General features: G+C 36.8%; 2 protein-coding genes across 6 annotated transcripts in view; both read left to right on the forward strand.

Moving 5' to 3' along the window:
- Positions 1-11,319: 11,319 nt before the first annotated feature.
- ifnu (class II cytokine, IFN-u) lies at positions 11,320-12,259 on the forward strand. The gene is made up of 5 exons (XM_077245422.1): positions 11,320-11,433; positions 11,520-11,597; positions 11,693-11,818; positions 11,914-11,991; positions 12,167-12,259. The coding sequence occupies exons 1-5, from the start codon at positions 11,320-11,322 to the stop codon at positions 12,257-12,259; spliced, it is 489 nt and encodes a 162-aa protein (XP_077101537.1).
- Positions 12,260-13,501: 1,242 nt separating this feature from the next.
- pfkpa (phosphofructokinase, platelet a) overlaps positions 13,502-18,108 on the forward strand; it is a 36,833-nt gene continuing 32,226 nt past the window's right edge. For 3 of the 5 annotated variants that reach the window (XM_077244106.1, XM_077244107.1, XM_077244105.1), the window contains exon 1: positions 13,517-13,774. In XM_077244106.1, coding sequence (XP_077100221.1) covers positions 13,684-13,774 — 91 coding nt within the window. In that variant the 5' untranslated portion in view covers positions 13,517-13,683. Of the gene's footprint in view, positions 13,775-18,108 lie in introns of all 5 variants that reach the window. The other 2 variants (XM_077244104.1, XM_077244103.1) reach the window with 2 other exon arrangements.

An 18,108-nucleotide genomic window follows, 5' to 3' on the forward strand; every position in this document is an offset into this window, starting at 1 on the left:
TGAACTCTGAGGATAAGTCTAAAGGGTCAGCGTTGTTCAACTGCTTGGATGAGATAAAAAGGATGGATGGCAGACAATTTCCTTCAGCTGAACGAATCAAAATATGAAGTGGTGGTGTTCGGCCCACCGAAGTTAGCTGAACAGCTTTCCGAGGAGCTTGGCACCCTTGTCTCCAATGTTAAGACTCAAGTTAGAAACCTCGGAGTTATCTTTGACGCCGAATTAAAATTTGATAAACAGATAAATGCGGTGGTGAAGGGTAGCTTTTTTCAACTAAGAGGGATTGCCAGAATTAAAGGCTTTTTGTCTACTAAAGATATGCAAACTGTGATCCATGCTTTTATCTCGTCCAGATTAGATTATTGCAATTCCCTTTATGTGGTTGTGTCCAAAAAGTCCATGGCGCGTCTGCAACTAGTGCAGAATGCAGCAGCCAGATTGCTGACCGGGACCAGTAAATATTCTAGTATTACTCCAGTTCTGGCCTCCTTACACTGGCTCCCGGTGGAGTTTAGGGTGCAATATAAGGTCCTTTTAATGGTTTATAAGGGTCTACACGGACAAGCCCCTGTCTATATCTCCGAGCTTTTGCAGCATCACTGCACCTCCAGAAAATTAAGATCATCGCAAAGCTTACTGTTAAAGGTTCCGAAATCTCGCCTGAAAACAAAGGGAGATCGAGCTTTCTCGGTGGCTGCAGCGAGGCTTTGGAATGGTCTCCCTGTTTACATTCAGTCTTGTGTTTCCATTGAAGGTTTTAAGTCTATGTTGAAGACATATCTATTTACTGTTGCTTTTAATTGTTTTTAGCTATATGTGGTTCTGAATAATTTGTATCCATCTATGTCTGTTTTTATCATTATTGAAATGTGGATTCTGTAAAGCACTTTGGTCAACTCGTGTTGTGTTTAAATGTGCTGAAGAAATACATATTTATTATTATTATTATATTGGTGATATCACTCCCAGGCGTTTTAAGAACTGGCATAACTGCAGCCATTTTCAGAGAAGAAGAGACATTCCCTGTATTGAGTGAAGCATTTACAATAGCAGTGATATGGGATACAATAACAGGCAGACAGTTTTTCAAAACAGTCGTAGGGAGTGGATCAAGTAAGCAAGTAGTAGAATTCATTGACAAAACAAGTTTGGAAATAAAATCAAAATCAACAGCACTGAAACTTGAAAAAGCGAGACCAGAGAGATTAGGAGAATGCACCTCAACAAGCTCAGAAGCATCCTCACAGGCAATGGTGTTATAAATATTCTCAATTTTAGTTGAAAAATAGTTGAGAAATGCGTTATACTGCTCAATGGAAGGACAGTTAAAGTTACTGGGAGATTTAATTAGATTATTAACTGTTCTAAACAGAACTCTGGGATTTGAGATTTTCCTATAATAGTAGAATAATATGCCACTTTTGCAGCTTTGAGAGCATTATGATACTCAATCTGATGCTGGTCAAACATTGATCTGTGAACTGTTAGGCCAGATTTTTTATATTTCCGCTCCAACTGCCTGCCTATCGTAACTCAGATGTATACCAAGGAGATGATCTCTTAAAAGAAACAACACGTGATTCGTTTTTATATCTCAACAGGTGAGTAAAGTTTTCATTGAACAAATAAATGGCCATAGCTCTCTCACAGAGTTATCTATTGTTAAGGGTCTTATTCATACACACAGATATGCAGAGCCGAAGCACAACCGAAACAATGTTCTTTTGCAAAATTTATACAGTTTTGTTTTTTAACTGCTAGAGGGCCTAAAGTTACGAAAGCTTAAAAATGCTGCCTTCGGAGGACACATTCCAAGGTCGGAAAGGCAACAATGCATGTCCGAATACAATTTTAGTTTCACTTCCTGTCTCCTGAGATTCCTTCATTTTTTGATTCCTTTGTGAAGGCAGCATAGATGTATCCTTTGCTGTCTTTGATATCCCACAATCCTTTGCTTTCCATTCTGTGACAGTTGAGCTAAAATTAAAGATGTTGTCTGAAAGTTGCGGCTGGTGGTCAATTTGTGAGTACATTTTTGAAAAAACATTTTACACTTTTGATGTAATTTCTAGCAAGAAATTAGTATTGTAGCAATTAAATATTAGCTTAGTTATCAGCAAAGTTCTTTCTATTTTGTTGCAGATCATTGAACCGTTTCGCTGCCTCAGAAGTCTGTCCAAAATCAGTTTCGTGAGGAACCTTCGTGCGCAAACATTGCCTGGAAAGTCACTGCCTGATAGGGCAGCAAGGCAACAAGTGAGCTGGCTATAAGCTTTCAGACGCAGCCCATAGTGTACCTTTACAATAAGATGTTTACTAATAAACACTCCAGTATCATCAATCTACATCATAAGGAGGTAGAACTGATGTAGGTGGATTTTTGAGTGACCATATTAAACCATTAGCAATGCATTCAATATGTATTCATGTGTTGTTTGTTTATATAATTTATTTTTGTTAAATGAATGTGATCCATTTACTGTCAAATAAATAAAATGAACAACAGAATGCGAGTACAAACAGAAAATCTGCTTTGCTATGAAAATGCACACAGGTCATTAATGAAAAATGTCTGTCTCACACATGGCAACCTTCTACTGGCTGTCTTCATCTGCCACATTAATCACAGATCTGTGAGCCGTGAGCTTTCTATGTGAAAATAACCATCAGCTCATTGTCTTCCTATCAGACACCCACGCAGCAGTAATATGATTCTTATTACCATGGACTAATAGTTTATTTAATGGGCCAGCAAGTTCCCGCGGATGGCTGGTCAATGGGGGCGCTGCTCATTAGCCAAACAAATGTTAAATTACACTGCATCATAAAATCTCCCTTATTTGTGAAATGCAACGTGTATTGGCTTGTGGGAGATCATATCTTACTGAACAGCGTGCTTTTAATGTTTGCAACCACTGTATCCTCCGTTATAGTAAATGGAAAGAGTGAGCTGAAAGACTGCCATAGTGTGTCATTTAACAAAAATAAATGAATACATTCTGGAGTCAATAAAGCCAGTATGTGTTCTGTGCATCAACACTCAAGCGAAAATACTGTTTAAACATTATTTGCTTTTAGCTATACTGAACAAAACTGGTTTAAACCGGAAACCTAACATCAAAATGCACTTTAACTTTGACACGGTCGTTTAACTTTTTCAGTTCAGCTCCTCGTTGCACTTAATTCTGTTAAAAGTCACCATGAAATCAAAATGTATTATGCAAAATATTTTTAAAAAATTATTTCTTTACCTGTGAAAGCACTCTCTAGTTTGGCTAATGTCACCAAGCCTTCTACTCAATCACTTGTATACAGTTTCCCAATTCCAATTAATGTATAAAAAAAATCAAGCCCCATCCTTCAAGTTATAAACTGTAAATGTTGGTTTTGGAAACAAGAACTGCAGCATTGTTAACTGAAGTAATGAGTTGTGATGATTTCGGCATGCCAGACTTTGTCACATTCCAGTAAAATAGAATAATTTTGGACTAAGATCAGTCTTCAGAAGACACAAAATTTAGTTTCATCATTTGCCACACAGAAGAAGAAAAAAATGACGAACCAATTTTGAGATTCATAAGAAGTGTAAGGGTGCCTAACACTAAAGCTAGTGTGTTAATAATATACATGCTATATGATTGTTAATTATCAGGGTATTTTTGCAGGATAGTTATAATCCTGTGCTGGGATCCCCCTGTGCCCTAGAGCAAGCCTTGCCTCACGGGACTGTCCCTGTAAACGCACGTTGTGTTGGAATGTGAAACTGGATTTGGCTGATAATCAGTATAGGCCCTATAGGCCTGCAAGGAATCTTCGCCCACAGATTTCTGCAGAACGCTACAACTTCTCCACTTTCCGTATAATTTTCATGTTGGGTCATAGATTATTTGGGCTAAACTAATAATGCTTTCAAATACCAAATGAATACCAAATTAACCTTATGTGGCTAAACCAAACAGGCTCAATCCTGTAGATTTCCATGAATATTATGATTTTCAGTAAAATAGGTAAAAACTATTGTATATTATCCTTACGTGGGCTGGAATGAATTGCAACTGAACAGTGAACCTTTTTAATTCAATTTAAACATTACAAGTGGTAATATTAGTGCAAGTGAACAGAACTGTTCCTATGATGAAGATTACCACATACTGACATGGACATCTTGTCCTTTGACATTATTTCAGCAATCATGTCATGTGTGTTTTGTATTAGCCATTTAGAAATTCACTAAAGAAACACTCTTTTAATTCATTCGGACAATTCACTCACACACTGAATCATTTGCAGCAAATTCTCACACCAAAATAGTAACAGCATAATTATTAAACAGAAAACAAACCCTTGTGAAAAAGCACTTAATTGCATTGAATGTGCACTTCAAATCTTTAAAGTAGACTATAAGAAAGAAAAGAAAAACTGTAGGCTACTTAAGTGTTCTTAAAGAGAGTACACACACTTAGGTTCACTTTTAAAAAGCTTTAAAAGTTTTACTTTAAAGTACAATTTAAATAATTGTATATGTTTTAATAATATTTTGTCATGTTTTAAAGAAGTACACTTATTTTGATGTAAAGTGCTTGATTATAATTTTGTATAAGTGGTAATATATTTTAATTGAATATATTTACGCTATTTATGCTTAATGAACACTCGACTCCAGTGCTGCATATGTGTAAAGAACATGTAGGTCTAACAAATAACAGTTATGAACAAATCTGAACTACAGGTAAAGACAAAATATCTACAACAGTATCAAAAAGGGTCTCAAAATATGGGGACACTTTTGATGAGCGGCTTGAGCCCCAGTACTGATGAAAAGCTAGAAACGGTGTTTTTAGCATTTTTAGCGCGGTGCTTAGCATAGAGTCTATTATGTAGGCTATATTAATCATATTTAATACACATTTAAAAACATTCCCCATAATTATGCTCCTTTCTGGCAACAATCTGCACAGATGAAGGTGCATATACCTGTAGTGTGGGCCTGATTTTCGTTTATCTGAGAATCCTAAGCATGAATAAACTTTTTTATATCTTACTTCCTTTATTTATTGAAAAGGAGTTATGCACATAAACTAGTGTGACAATTCATTTTTTAAATACTGTGTATTACTGCCCCAACGGGTTTCAGGATTTACATTAATAGTTGCTCTTTCCTGAAACACTCACAGCACTGTTGTGCTTGGAAGATTGTTTAGAATTCCTATCCACTACTGGGACCTTTAACTGAAACCACAGAGGGTACATGCAAATTAGCCATTTAAACGGTATACAGGGGCGTAGCCAGGACATTATTTCTGGGGGGGTCACCCCAGTCTTTTATTTGGGGTGGCACTTGATTGTCAAAAACTACTATTTTAAAACTCAGAGAAAAGCTGTTAATTCATTCACACAAATTTCCCAGGATTATTCCTCACAGTCTCGCAAGGAAACGTAAAGTACTGTTATCTGATTAAAGCTGCAGTAGGGAGTTTTGAGAAAATGTTGACTTAGCCTGAAAATTTGAACAAGCACAACTTACAGGTCCAACCCCCTTGCTCTCTGCTGCGCTACAGCCCTCCCTCCACAGCTCCTCCCTCCACAGCTCCTCCCCCACAGCTCCTCCCTCCACAGCTCCTCCCTCCACAGCTCCTCCCCCACAGCTCCTCCCCCACAGCTCCTCCCTCCACAGCTCCTCCCTCCACAGCTCCTCCCCCACAGCTCCTCCCTCCACAGCTCCTCCCTCCACAGCTCCTCCCCCACAGCTCCTCCCTCCACAGCTCCTCCCTCCACAGCTCCTCCCCCACAGCTCCTCCCTCCACAGCTCCTCCCTCCACAGCTCCACCCTCCACAGCTCCTCCCCCACAGCTCCTCCCTCCACAGCTCCTCCCTCCACAGCTCCTCCCCCACAGCTCCTCCCTCCACAGCTCCTCCCTCCACAGCTCCTCCCCCACAGCTCCTCCCTCCACAGCTCCTCCCTCCACAGCTCCTCCCTCCACAGCTCCTCCTCCACAGCTCCTCCCCCACAGCTCCTCCCTCCACAGCTCCTCCTCCACAGCTCCTCCCTCCACAGCTCCTCCCCCACAGCGGAGCCTGCCATGAACGCGCAGGCTAGTAAGCAGAACCACCGATGACGGCGGATTATAAACAGTTATGGAACATTGACTATGGCCTGCCCATACTTTGACTACAAACTTGGTCCTCAAATCATTATGTATTTTGCAATACATGTAACTTTATAAGGTTGCACTCTTTCCATAAGTTATAAATAGCTACTAAGATAACGTTAAAGGATTAGTTCACTTTAAAAAAAAACTTTTGTTGATAATTTACTCACCCCCATGCATCCAAGATGTCCATGTCTTTCTTTCTTCAGTCGAAAAGAAATTAAGTTTTTTGATGAAAACATTCCAGGCTTTTTCTCCATATAATGGACTTCAATAGGACACAAACGTTTCGAGGACCAAATGAAAGTTTCAGTGCAGCTTTAAAGGGTTTTAAACGATACCAGACGATGAATAAGGGTCTTATCTAGTGAAACGATCGGTCATTTCAAAAATAAATAAAAAACTTTAAGTTTTATAAGCACAAATGCTCGCCTTGCTCTGTTCTGTGATGCAAGTTCGTGATCCTGTTCGAACTCGTTCATCCAAATGAACAAATCTTTTTTCGAGTCATTCGTTCGTTGAATGAACAAAATGACTCGAAAAAACATTCGTTCATTTGGATGAACGAGTTTGAACAGGAGAGTCACGAACGACGGACGAGTGTGATTGACACTGCTAAGACATTCCTCCTGGCTCTGATTGGTTGTTTCTGACCGGGAGCGGTGTTTTTCTGCAAATGGCAGGAGGACCACAGGGAGGAGCCATAGGAGCTTGATTTTTTTTCACAGATTATCTGTCTCATATTGTACTTTCAGGACATAATGAGAGTTTTAACAAATATTTGTTTACAAAAGCTACCTACTGGAGCTTTAAACTTGGTGTGTTTTAACGTGTTACCACGTTGAGACGTTTGCGTGTTGCCTCAGATCATTTGCGTTTGAATAGCGCGCGCTCTCTGTGGGCGTGTGTCATATATTAAATAAACTATAATGAGCTGAAATGAGAACGACTGACATCGCTCTCTTTTCATTTAAATAACATAAAAAGAGAATATTTGTTTTTGTTATGAATTAGATCATTTAAAAGTACACACTTAAATGATTATAAAGATATTGCTCATGCCTGGGTGAATAGTATTCGCTGTGTTTTGTTTAAGTTTAGAGACGTGCTCCAAAAAAAAGTTTGCGGTGACGGAGAGCCAGAAAGCACACCCTTTTTATTTCGTTATTTTACAAAAGCACAATGTTTTATTTCGATTGTAATTGGACACAAAAGAAGACATTATACAGTTTATTTTTTCATATTTCTTAAGTCTGTATGACCAAAAATGTATTTTAAGTATTTTAAGTCTATTTTGCTGCTATGTGAAAAAAATCGACACCCAGAGCAGAGGGTTAAACTGAGTGAGAAGATAACTATATGATCTTATCATTTCAATTATGCTTTCAAGTATCACCAACTTACTCAGCTGTTAGTTGCAGTGTATCCAGTGGTTAGCTGCTAGCCAGCTAGTCTCCATTAAGCGCTGTCAGAATGCAGGCAGGTAATGTCTTGCACTGTTGATGGGGGCGTGACCCAACATGTCGCTAATATGGGGCTTATAGCGTAAGTGACAAATGACTTGATAAAATAAAATAAAATAATAATGTATACATTTCATCTTCCTTTACACTGGTTCTTATAAGGAGTTTTTTTTAAAATTAAATGTATGTTCCCCCTCCTCAGACTGGGGGTGGGGCGGTGAGTTTGGGGGGGCCGGCAGGGGGGCCGAGCCTTGACCAGTGTTGGCCGTCACAACAGACTGGACCATCTGACCAATCAGGAGGAGGCTCTTGGAGAGGGGTTTAAAAAGACTGAATCCTTTATCGCACCATTTCAGAAACTGTGAAAAAAAACTGATGTTGCAATATATTATGAGAAAATGACAGTGTTGCTTGGCTTTGGATGCATCCAAACCTGTTGTAGGAGACTCCAAAACAAAATTAGGAGCATAATGTAGGGGCACTTTAAAATAAGATAATACAACTAAAAATCAAGATATATATTTTTTATTTTAATTCAGTTCAAAATTTCTGGAATTCTTAAACTTCTTTATTTATGTATTTTTATTTTATTATTTTAATATGCACTATAAAAAAGTTGACAATGCAACCTATCACATTCAACTTAAGTTAATATGCTCCAATTATAGTCAACTTAAATACGTTTGTTCATCTAATGTGTAAAATGTAGTCTTTTGAACTTAAAAATTCTGTCAAGGCAACTAAATATTTTTTTCGCATTTAGCAATGCAATGAATTCTCGTTCAAATCTAACTATGAAAATTGTTTGCCTTTTAAAACTAGAGGCAAACATTTGACCCTATTAGGCAAATATTTCATACAAAAGTTGTAATAACACATATACCTCCACACACAAAACTCAAACGTTGATGATCAACATATGTAAATTCATTAAACATATAAACTCTGAACTACAGTATATGATAGCTTAATAATAACATTGACATTGCAATGCATGCTGGGAACTGGCACAGCAATGTTCAACATAAAATAATTTCCGATAACTCAATTTGGAAACATTTGGACAAGTTTTGGACAAATACTCGAAAATCGAATTAAGGCCAACCAAAGCAATATGTTTAGAGGATTCTTGTTTAGTTCACTCGAGATAATAAATTGACTCCTACTAAATCATCTTTGTTCAGCTACTTTTTTATATCTGTTAGAAGAACATTTTGCAAGTTGTATTTATTTATTTTTTTTACAATGTGGACACTCCTTATTTTTATAAATGCCTTCTAATATTTTTGTGGTCATGGGGAGCTTTGGAGTCAATAAAGTTGGAGTCAACTTATATAATGGTGTAAAAAACAGATCTGAAGGAAATATTCCTTTATTTCTTATCTTCGATGCCTCTTCTAAATAATTAAATTGCCGCAGGACTACTGATAACATGATGGATAAAAGTCATCCTGACCGAGCACTCGCCTCGGCAGCTGAGGATCAATGGGTGTAAGTCAAGGTGTTAGTCAGATAACTCTTTCAGATCAGATCTGTCGAGAGTTGGAGCTTTTACCGATTAGTTTGTGCAAAAAGGCAGTTGCACAGTTGTTCTGGGTGTTGCTAGGGTGTTGCTATGTATGTGGTTGCTGATGTAAGTATGCTTGCAGTAATATCACACCCTCTCCTCTACGAGCCCAATGGCATGTACTTTCCACATTCTAAATAAAGCAATAACCTACATTTTGCTTCGAAAATTGCATCACCGGTGTAGATGAATGAATAGATATAATATTTGTGCCTGGTTTCAAGGAAAGGTGCTGTGCAGTGCATGTTGGGACAGGCTTTATTTTATATTTGTCTTCTGTGAAGAAGAGCCTGTTTTTTTTCCACTGGATTTCAGTTTTCTTTTCCAATAATGGAGCTTCAGATCAGTGCATCGTCACAAAACATTTCCAGGCAAATGGTTACATGCGTTTCAAGTAAATAATGGCAGTACAATCAGGTTTTCACGCTATTTGACTGCTAAATTTCCTTAACTTTCCAGTCATTCATCAATAGTGGATTTAAAAATATATATTTTACTTATTTAAAATGTTGCTCTTTTAATATAAAAATTGTCATGACTTTTCTGAGATTTGTTTGAATGAATTTCTATGACTAGGCCTGGAAATAACACTTTTTCACATTCCCTGATAGTTCCAAGTTTTCCATGACTGTATGGACCTAAAACAATTTGTGCAAGAGTTGATTGTGCAAAACAATGTTCATTGATAATTTTCGTGAAAAATGAGTGCTTTTCACATCGCTTTGTATGCATATGGTGCATGTTATATAAGAGGCCATTAAGTACAATAGACTAAGAGGAAAATGTGCTGTATATGCATCTCCACCAACTGCCGTTCAGTTCCACTAAAGTGATTCTCTTGTGTCAGCATGAACAGTGAGAGCATTTTCACTTTCATTTCCCATGCACAAGCTACATGCCATCCAACTTTCACCATAACACGTCACACGGTTGACATGATCAGGGAACCTTCAGTGCTGCAGGGAAAAGAAATGACGTCAATAACAATTGAACAATGCATCTTATCCTTCTGTTAAAATAATGCTTACAGTTACTGGTGACTTTTCTCGTAATACGTCTCAGCTTCTCGTACTCACTTTCCATTCTGTTTATTCAATGGTCGAATTGTGATCATTTTTATTATTTATGTAATCACTATCTTAATAACTGAATTAAGTTCACCTACACATGATGAACCAAAACAATACATTTAATAAATGTGCATGCAACAGCCTAATTTATTTATGTGCAAAGCTTTTCCACAAGAAATTTGGATAATGTTTCTTGAGTTTTATGAATATTGGTTACACTTTATTCTGATGGTCCCCTTTATACATTCTGTTGACTGTAAATAATGCTGCACTTACATGTCAACTAACGCTCATTAGAGTATTAGTGGAGTATTAGTAGACTGTTAGGTTCGGGTTAGTAGAATAAGTCGACATGTACAGTACATGCAAAGTTACTTGTAGTAAACAGAACGTTGGTGAACCATGAAAATAAAGTGTTAGCAGATATTAAGCAGACAGTCTGCTGATACTTCAATGAGAGTTAGTTTACTTGACATGTAGTTGCAATGTTACTTATTGTTAGGGGACCATCGAAATAAAGAGTTACCGAAATGTTAATTAAAAACATAAATAATAGTAAAAATAAATTAAATAATTAACAAATTAATAAAATAGTAAATTCAAATATTATTTGAAGATAAGAAACAAATAAATAAATAACAGAAATCATATTTAAATGGTGGAAAAAGCAGTTGTAATGTGCCGCCCACAGTATCAGTTAAACACCCCCACACTTTCTACTGACAGGAACTTCCTTGAGGAATACCAGAATTTGGGCATCCAAAAAAAGATGTCCTGTTTCATTTTTACCCTACCTGACAGGTGTGGTCAGTGTTTCTGGCCCGTTTCATTTTGACCAGAATGGCAGGTGTGGTACAACAGGTGACATTTCTCAAGGTATAAAAGGCACAGCAGAACAGTGTCACATCAGCATCTCACAGCATCTCAGCTCCTGACAAGCAGAACAACCACAGAAGGTGAGCATTTTCTGCAAACTTTTCATTTCATGTCATTTTAGTCATTTTGCATGAGTGTTTAAATGCGATTCTTATAATGATGAAGATTCTCGCTCTTCCATGCTTTCAGAAAACATGGTCTGGATTCGAATCATCATCATGTGCACGTCCATATCTCTTCTGCAAGCCCATAAGGAGTGCACAAGACACATACATTGGGCCCATCTCATTCAGTCTTTAAATTCAATGGTAAGTGTCCATAACTCTGATTCAACCATGTATTTTCAATTAAACTTGCAACATGAAGTGAACGCATATGCTTTGTATTTTCAAAGGGCACTGCGATATCTCATGATTGTGCATTTGATTATGAAGAAGACAGTCTGTGTGATCCACGTCACCTGGTCAAAATGGTTTGTACATCTGCAATCCTTCTGTATATTTCTGATTAAAGGTTTTTTTTATATAAGTAAATAATAATAATACAATTATTATTTGCTGTTCACAGGTGGATCATAATGCAGTTCTTCTGGTCGAGATTGTCAAGAAAGCAGAAACAATGTACAGGGAGAATCCGAACCCAGGGGCGTTTATTGAGACTCTCCGTCACACCCGTCATACCCTGAGCAATTGCGTAAGAATCTCACAATGTGGTATTAGAAGTTATGATACAGTCACATCGCTTAATGTCAACATGATAATCACGGTGTCTGCATTTCTTCGGTATAGGTTCATCACTCTGGCAATGTTGAAAAGGAACCTGTGATCACATGCTTTAACAAATTAGATGCTTTTCTTAAGAAAAAGGTATGAGTATCTATCTATCTATCTATCTATCTATCTATCTATCTATCTATCTATCTATCTATCTATCTATCTATCTATCTATCTATCTATCTATCTATCTATCTATCTATCTATCTATCTATCTATCTATCTATCCATGCCTGTCTAAATGTCTACATATTTCTATTTTTTTCAGTCCCCCCCACATTGTGCATGGGAAATCATTAATTCAAAACTGAGAGAGATTCTTCAGAGGCTGGAGAAACGCTCCGTCAGAAGGCGCCGTTAGAGACTTTATGCATGTCTTTAGCATATTTTGCATATTTTTTTAAAGTTATGAAAATGTACATAATATGTAAAACGTTTCAAGTTCATGTTTTGTTTTTGTGTGTATGTGATAAGCTTGATTGATATAGGCCTATGTATTTTTTTACTACATTTTTAAAAATAAAATTATGTTATGAAATGCACATTCATGACATTTTGAGCCATGAACAGTTGCTGTGTGAGATTGTGTACTTATAGATTATTTATACATTTTGCTATTAAAAAGTGAGTCTTCATAGCTACTGTATGTCTATTATATGATCTGTACTTGAACAAAAATAAAAAAAGAATATGAATATGAATAAAATCTCTGTTTCATCCTTCTGTCATATATGGTGTTGTGATTGAATATAAACATACAGGCCTATATGTGTATTAAACATACAAAATGTATGCTAACTGATTTAAACATAAATGCTCTCACAGACAAGGCTTAGATTGAGCCAGGATTAGGCCTTATTTCAATTAAAACATTTAAGTGGCTTTTATAAATGTGCCTTAGAAAAGACAAACGGGTGTGCATTTAGAGACAATGGCAGTGACATGTTTTAAGATATGTCAGTCAGTGCAAGTTATTATCAGTTAAAACAGCTCAAATATACATTTTAGTTTGGGACTAACTTAAACCTTGTCTGTGAAACCGGGGGATAGTGGTGCGGGAAGAATAAAACAATATTTTGTTTTTGCATATTGGCAATATTTTAAATAAAACAAATCTAAAAAAACAAAACAAAAAAACTCTCAGTCATATGATCAGTTGGAAGAATAGCCGACATTAGAATTTAAATTCTAGAAACAACATCAATCACAGACCTGGGATTGTGACTGAAATTCCCTTGCAGTTCTTATACTAACCAACAGACGACAGCATACTCTAAAAAAAACCGCTTTAAAACCTACACAAATGACTAGCAAGACTGTAATCACGCATGTTAATTTTAATCTATGATATTATTGCACGGTAAAACATAAAAAAAAATAATAATAATAATATAGGTGTAACATACTGTACTATAAATTAAATTTGAACGATTTTGTTCTTTGACGGCGTCTGACAGTTACCGGAAATATTTACCGGACCATTATTGTCCAATGCAAAATAATCGTCCCGCCTACATCATTTTCTACACGGAAACGTCGCCGAGAAAGTCTACTATTGGTCAACATCCTGACAAGAATTCTTAATCTATTCTGCCATTGGCTGAGAAAGCTCTCAGTCACATAAACTGTTGATGGTGGTTCAGGTTGAGGAGAGGACGTACATGAGGAGACCGCTGGTGTGAGAAGAGGAGAGGGGAGGACAGAGTCCCTCAACCGGCACACTTACATATAGAATTGAATTTATTAATTATTTTTTTAACATATTGTAAGTATTAAAAAAGGGAAATGGCTCAGCCAGACAATAAGAAGTTCTTTGAGAACCTGACGGGCGCTGGGAAAGCTATAGCAGTGCTGACGAGCGGAGGAGATGCTCAAGGTAACGTTACAGTAGAAGAGCTCACTGACATCTCATGATCGTTTCCTATATTGTGTCACTTTAACTCATGATTATCAGTGTTATTTTCTATTCTCTTGCATAATGTTCAGAATGTTCTCTACGTATCATTATGACATCTGATGTTCATTCTGGTAACTTATTATACAGTGCGATTCACTGTTATCAGTGTTAAATGGACTGCTCCGTCATTATATCAGTTGCACTGTATAAATGCAACTTTGTTAGAACCTCATACTTAGATGTACTCTAGCTAGGATGGATGCAATGGCCCTTGCGGGCCTGATCATTGAAATGTAAGCATCAGATAATCACAAGGTCATATATCATGCATTCTGATGCGTTTGACCGACACATGGCTGATGTTTAGGTCATCGGGTCTAGAGCATAGGAATGTCTGGCAATATTTAGATCCACCACGACTGGCTGTTCAGGCTGGCTAATATCAGTCAAAATGTAGCTAGGTTGAGATGATGGTGAGGATGCAAATCGTACACGAAATACATTTGAGCTCATTCTGCTACATTAGGCTACATATGACAGTGAAGCTTTAATTTCTGTCATAACGTTTTCAGATAACGGGCAGCTTTTATTTACGTCTCTATTATGTAGGTGTGTATGTGCTTGAATAACATTTATTAAATGCATGTCACTGCATTGCGGAATCACGTGACCTTCAAGAAGAGCACGTAGCATGTCATCTTCACTGCCATAATCGAGCCTAAACTAATATTCTGATGCTTGCTTATGTTTCCTTAATATGAATAACCGTAATGTATTTTACCTCATATCGGCGCTTTTCTGTCTGTCAATCATCGATCGATATGAAGTTTTTTCGCCTTCAACCAGGAAGTTGCTGCTCGTTTCAGTCACTTTCCTGCGTTTATCGCGTGCAGGTGCTTTTTAAAAATCATGTTTGTTTCTTCATTAAGTGGCCTATTTTGTAAAGAATATGTGAATTATGTGACTTTAAGGGTTTAGCGCGTAGACAGGATGCGTACGTGAGGAGCCGCATTTGTGCCGGTGAGTTACGTCACAGCAATCTGACACCAAAGTCACGTTCAACTCACTCATAACTAAACATTATACCTTTGCTGTAATAATTAAATACGTGCATTGGATTGACTACCAAAAGACGCTGTTTATAACCTGATCTGGCCTTGACTTGTATAACCCAGACAGGATGATTCAGTCATTACAATAATAAAAAGAGGTCAGGCCTAGTTAAGATTTGCCCATGAAGTGCAGTTTTACAACCACATTGCAAAGACTAGTAGTTTCTTTAGAAATGACAATCAAGTTTATGAGACCATTTCAGGCACTCCTTTATACAAGTATATTATTTTTAAGCCTTTTATTATTTCTGACTAAGACTTTTTTTTAGAAGTAGCCTACGCAGTGCACTCTTTTACACAAGAGATTTCGTTGCAGCTCATATGAGAAATGCAAATGTTCTTGGTTTGTAAGTTACTGTGTGGTAAAAAAAAAATACATATAATTTCATAGTAGTTAATGAGTCACCAAATGCAGTGTCACTTCAGTAGTGACTCTGATCTGATGTAACACTCATGCAATATTACTAGTCAGTTAAGTGACTTAATGTAGCCTACTATACGTGCACTTTTCTCAGTCACTTGAATACATGTTATAGATGAAGTCATTTGTTGATACTTTAAAGCAGCTTCAGGACATGCATAGCAGGACTGCATTTGTTGTATGTTAAGATAAACTGTTAGACAGTGACGGACTCAAAAGATTTATGTCATGGTGAAATTGACACCTTCAGTCATTGATTTGACTGTTTGATCACCTGTTGAGCTGCTAGAACTCTCATCTGACATCAGACTTGTGGAACAATGAAACTTACATTGTAGAAGGAACTCAAGCTGTATCTACAGACCAGCATATAAGAAAGACTGTTGACAACCTAGAAACCACCAAACATTGTTGTTCCCATATAAATACCGTTCTCTCAAAGAACACAAAAAGAAGAAAAAGAAAAACAATTATGAAATTAAGATAGTTTCCCCTGTAAAACCCAATGTATAGGCTACTTCGGTTTTTACTTTTACACTGTAAAACCCGATAAGTTCAGAGTACTCAATTTTTGTAGACCCCGATTACCTCAAAACATTTCAGTAAACCAACTCAAAAATTTTAAGTATTTATAAATGATAGAATGAAATATAAACTTTTAAGTTTGGTTTAATTCTAATTTATAAATATGGTTTTGCTTTAAAATGGAGTACTCTGTACTTATCAGGTTTTTACATTGCATCAATATTATACATGGATAAATAAAAAACATTACATATGGGAAACAGAAGTGAGTACAGTGAACTTAAAAAATAAATTAAATAAACTTAAGTTTATTTTTCATTTTATTTATTATTTAATTTCACTGTACTCAATACTTCTGTTTCCCATATTCCCATATCCCATATCCCATGTTTTTAATTTATCCATGCATATTTATTTTTATTCAATTCAATTTTTTTATTCATATTTTATTTGTATGCATAATAATTAAAAAAATCACAGTGCATGACTCATAGGCTAATGAATTAATCATGCTGAAGTTCAGCATATATATATAAAAAAAACACAAAGACAATATTAGCTATAGAACTGAATTTTGTTCAACCTTACATTTTTTTTCAAGCCCCGTTTCTGTCTCTGAACATGTAAAAGTTAAGACACCAGGCCATTATTTTCACAGAAGAATTTGAAGAAATATAACTCCTACAGCAATGCATCAAGCTGAAAGTGAAAAAAAACAATAACAATAATAAGGAAAATAATAATAACTAAAAAAAAATACAGCTCTTTACATCTATGTAAAGAGATATTATGTATTTTATACATTAAAATACATCTATGCCACTTAAGACTTACACATACATCCAGAAATAAAACAATTAAGTACCTTAAAAGGCAAGTCTCAACTTAAGATTCAGATCAACAAGTTATACTATTTAAAGTGGAACATGAATTTGGTATTTCACTTCATGAGGCACACGTGCACATTTGCACACACACGCAAGGTCTCTCGCTCTCTCCCTCTCTGTCGTGCGCGGCTGCGCGCGATACACGGTTTGGAGCTCGCGAGCTCTAGATTCCGGGGGAGTTGAACTAATTGGCGGGCATCAGGGAGCCGCTATCAATATGCGGGAGACTCCCGTAACTTCCCGGAGACTTGGGATGCCTGGAACATAGATGCAGGCATGTGCCCACATACAACTCTTAAAGTGGCCTACACATTCTGTAATAGGTCATTTTGTAGACTGAGTAGGCAGGGTTTCAGTGGTTTACCATCATCAAGACCCATCAGTACTTTCTGGATGAAGCTAAAAGTAAGAGTGAGTTCCCTGGGGTAGTCCAAATGCAATACATGGATCAACCCAAACAACAATACAAATGCATCAGCAAACCTGGGGATGTCACTCATCACAACTTCATCTTCTTAGCCTGGTCAAAACCAGACCCTTCTCAGTCGTAACTGAGTTAGGGTCTGGGGAAGGTTCATTCGAACTCATTTCCAAAGGGGCGTCACCAACGGATGTCGCTCAAATGCCTCTGTAAGCAATTGGATAGACCTTAAAACCAATCAGATCGATCGTCACCTTGCAAAGCCCGCCTCAACGTTTGTGATTGGTGCCTCGATTTGGAAAGATTGGAAATGAGCTTGAATGGGCTCTTGGCCAGACTAACTTGCAGAGCAAATCTAAATTTGCCGGAAGTTCGTCTGGGTTTTCCCAGGCTATCATCTTCTACCAATAGCAGTGCTTGCAGGATTGTAGTGCCTCTCTCGACCACCATGACAAGAGCAACTGTCTGTGATGTCAGGTTGGTCTGACTTCTCCATCTGGAAGAAGCATATAGGTTTCAATTAAACTTAGTACATTAGAAGTACACAATAGCAATTAACATTTTAATGCTTTTGAAAAAAGTCGCTTACGAAATTCAGCCTTGTTGAGCCTAAGAGATTTCTTTCAAAAACATATATTTTTTTTAAGTTTTAAAACTTTTCAAAGGTAATGTTAATGTATAGGTAAGTGGTAGCTTAGATGATTATTAGATAATTACCAGAGCACTGCTAGAGTTTATAATAATAATAATAATAATATATATATATATATATATATATATATATATATATATATATATATATTATTATTTTTTTAAATAATTAAAGCTTAACAACCTTGAATTCTAGCAACCTGATACTAGCAGATCTCCATAAACTTCCTGCATGTTTCCTACTTTTGTGAGCATTAAATGAAGAGTACACATTTGTGCGGTATAGCCACAGTTCT

The sequence above is a fragment of the Siphateles boraxobius genome, unplaced genomic scaffold (genome assembly GCF_051911475.1).
Source record: "Siphateles boraxobius isolate OS27281-9 unplaced genomic scaffold, OSU_SipBor_1 26, whole genome shotgun sequence".
Classification (NCBI taxonomy): Eukaryota; Metazoa; Chordata; class Actinopteri; order Cypriniformes; family Leuciscidae; genus Siphateles; species Siphateles boraxobius.

Excerpts from the sequence above, each read along its gene's own strand:
- ifnu (XM_077245422.1), top strand. The coding sequence starts at position 11,320 with ATGGTCTGGATTCGAATCATCATCATGTGCACGTCCATATCTCTTCTG. Across the intron at positions 11,819-11,913 it reads GTCATACCCTGAGCAATTGC|GTTCATCACTCTGGCAATGT; the intron begins GTAAGAATCTCA and ends TCTTCGGTATAG. Across the intron at positions 11,992-12,166 it reads ATGCTTTTCTTAAGAAAAAG|TCCCCCCCACATTGTGCATG; the intron begins GTATGAGTATCT and ends TATTTTTTTCAG.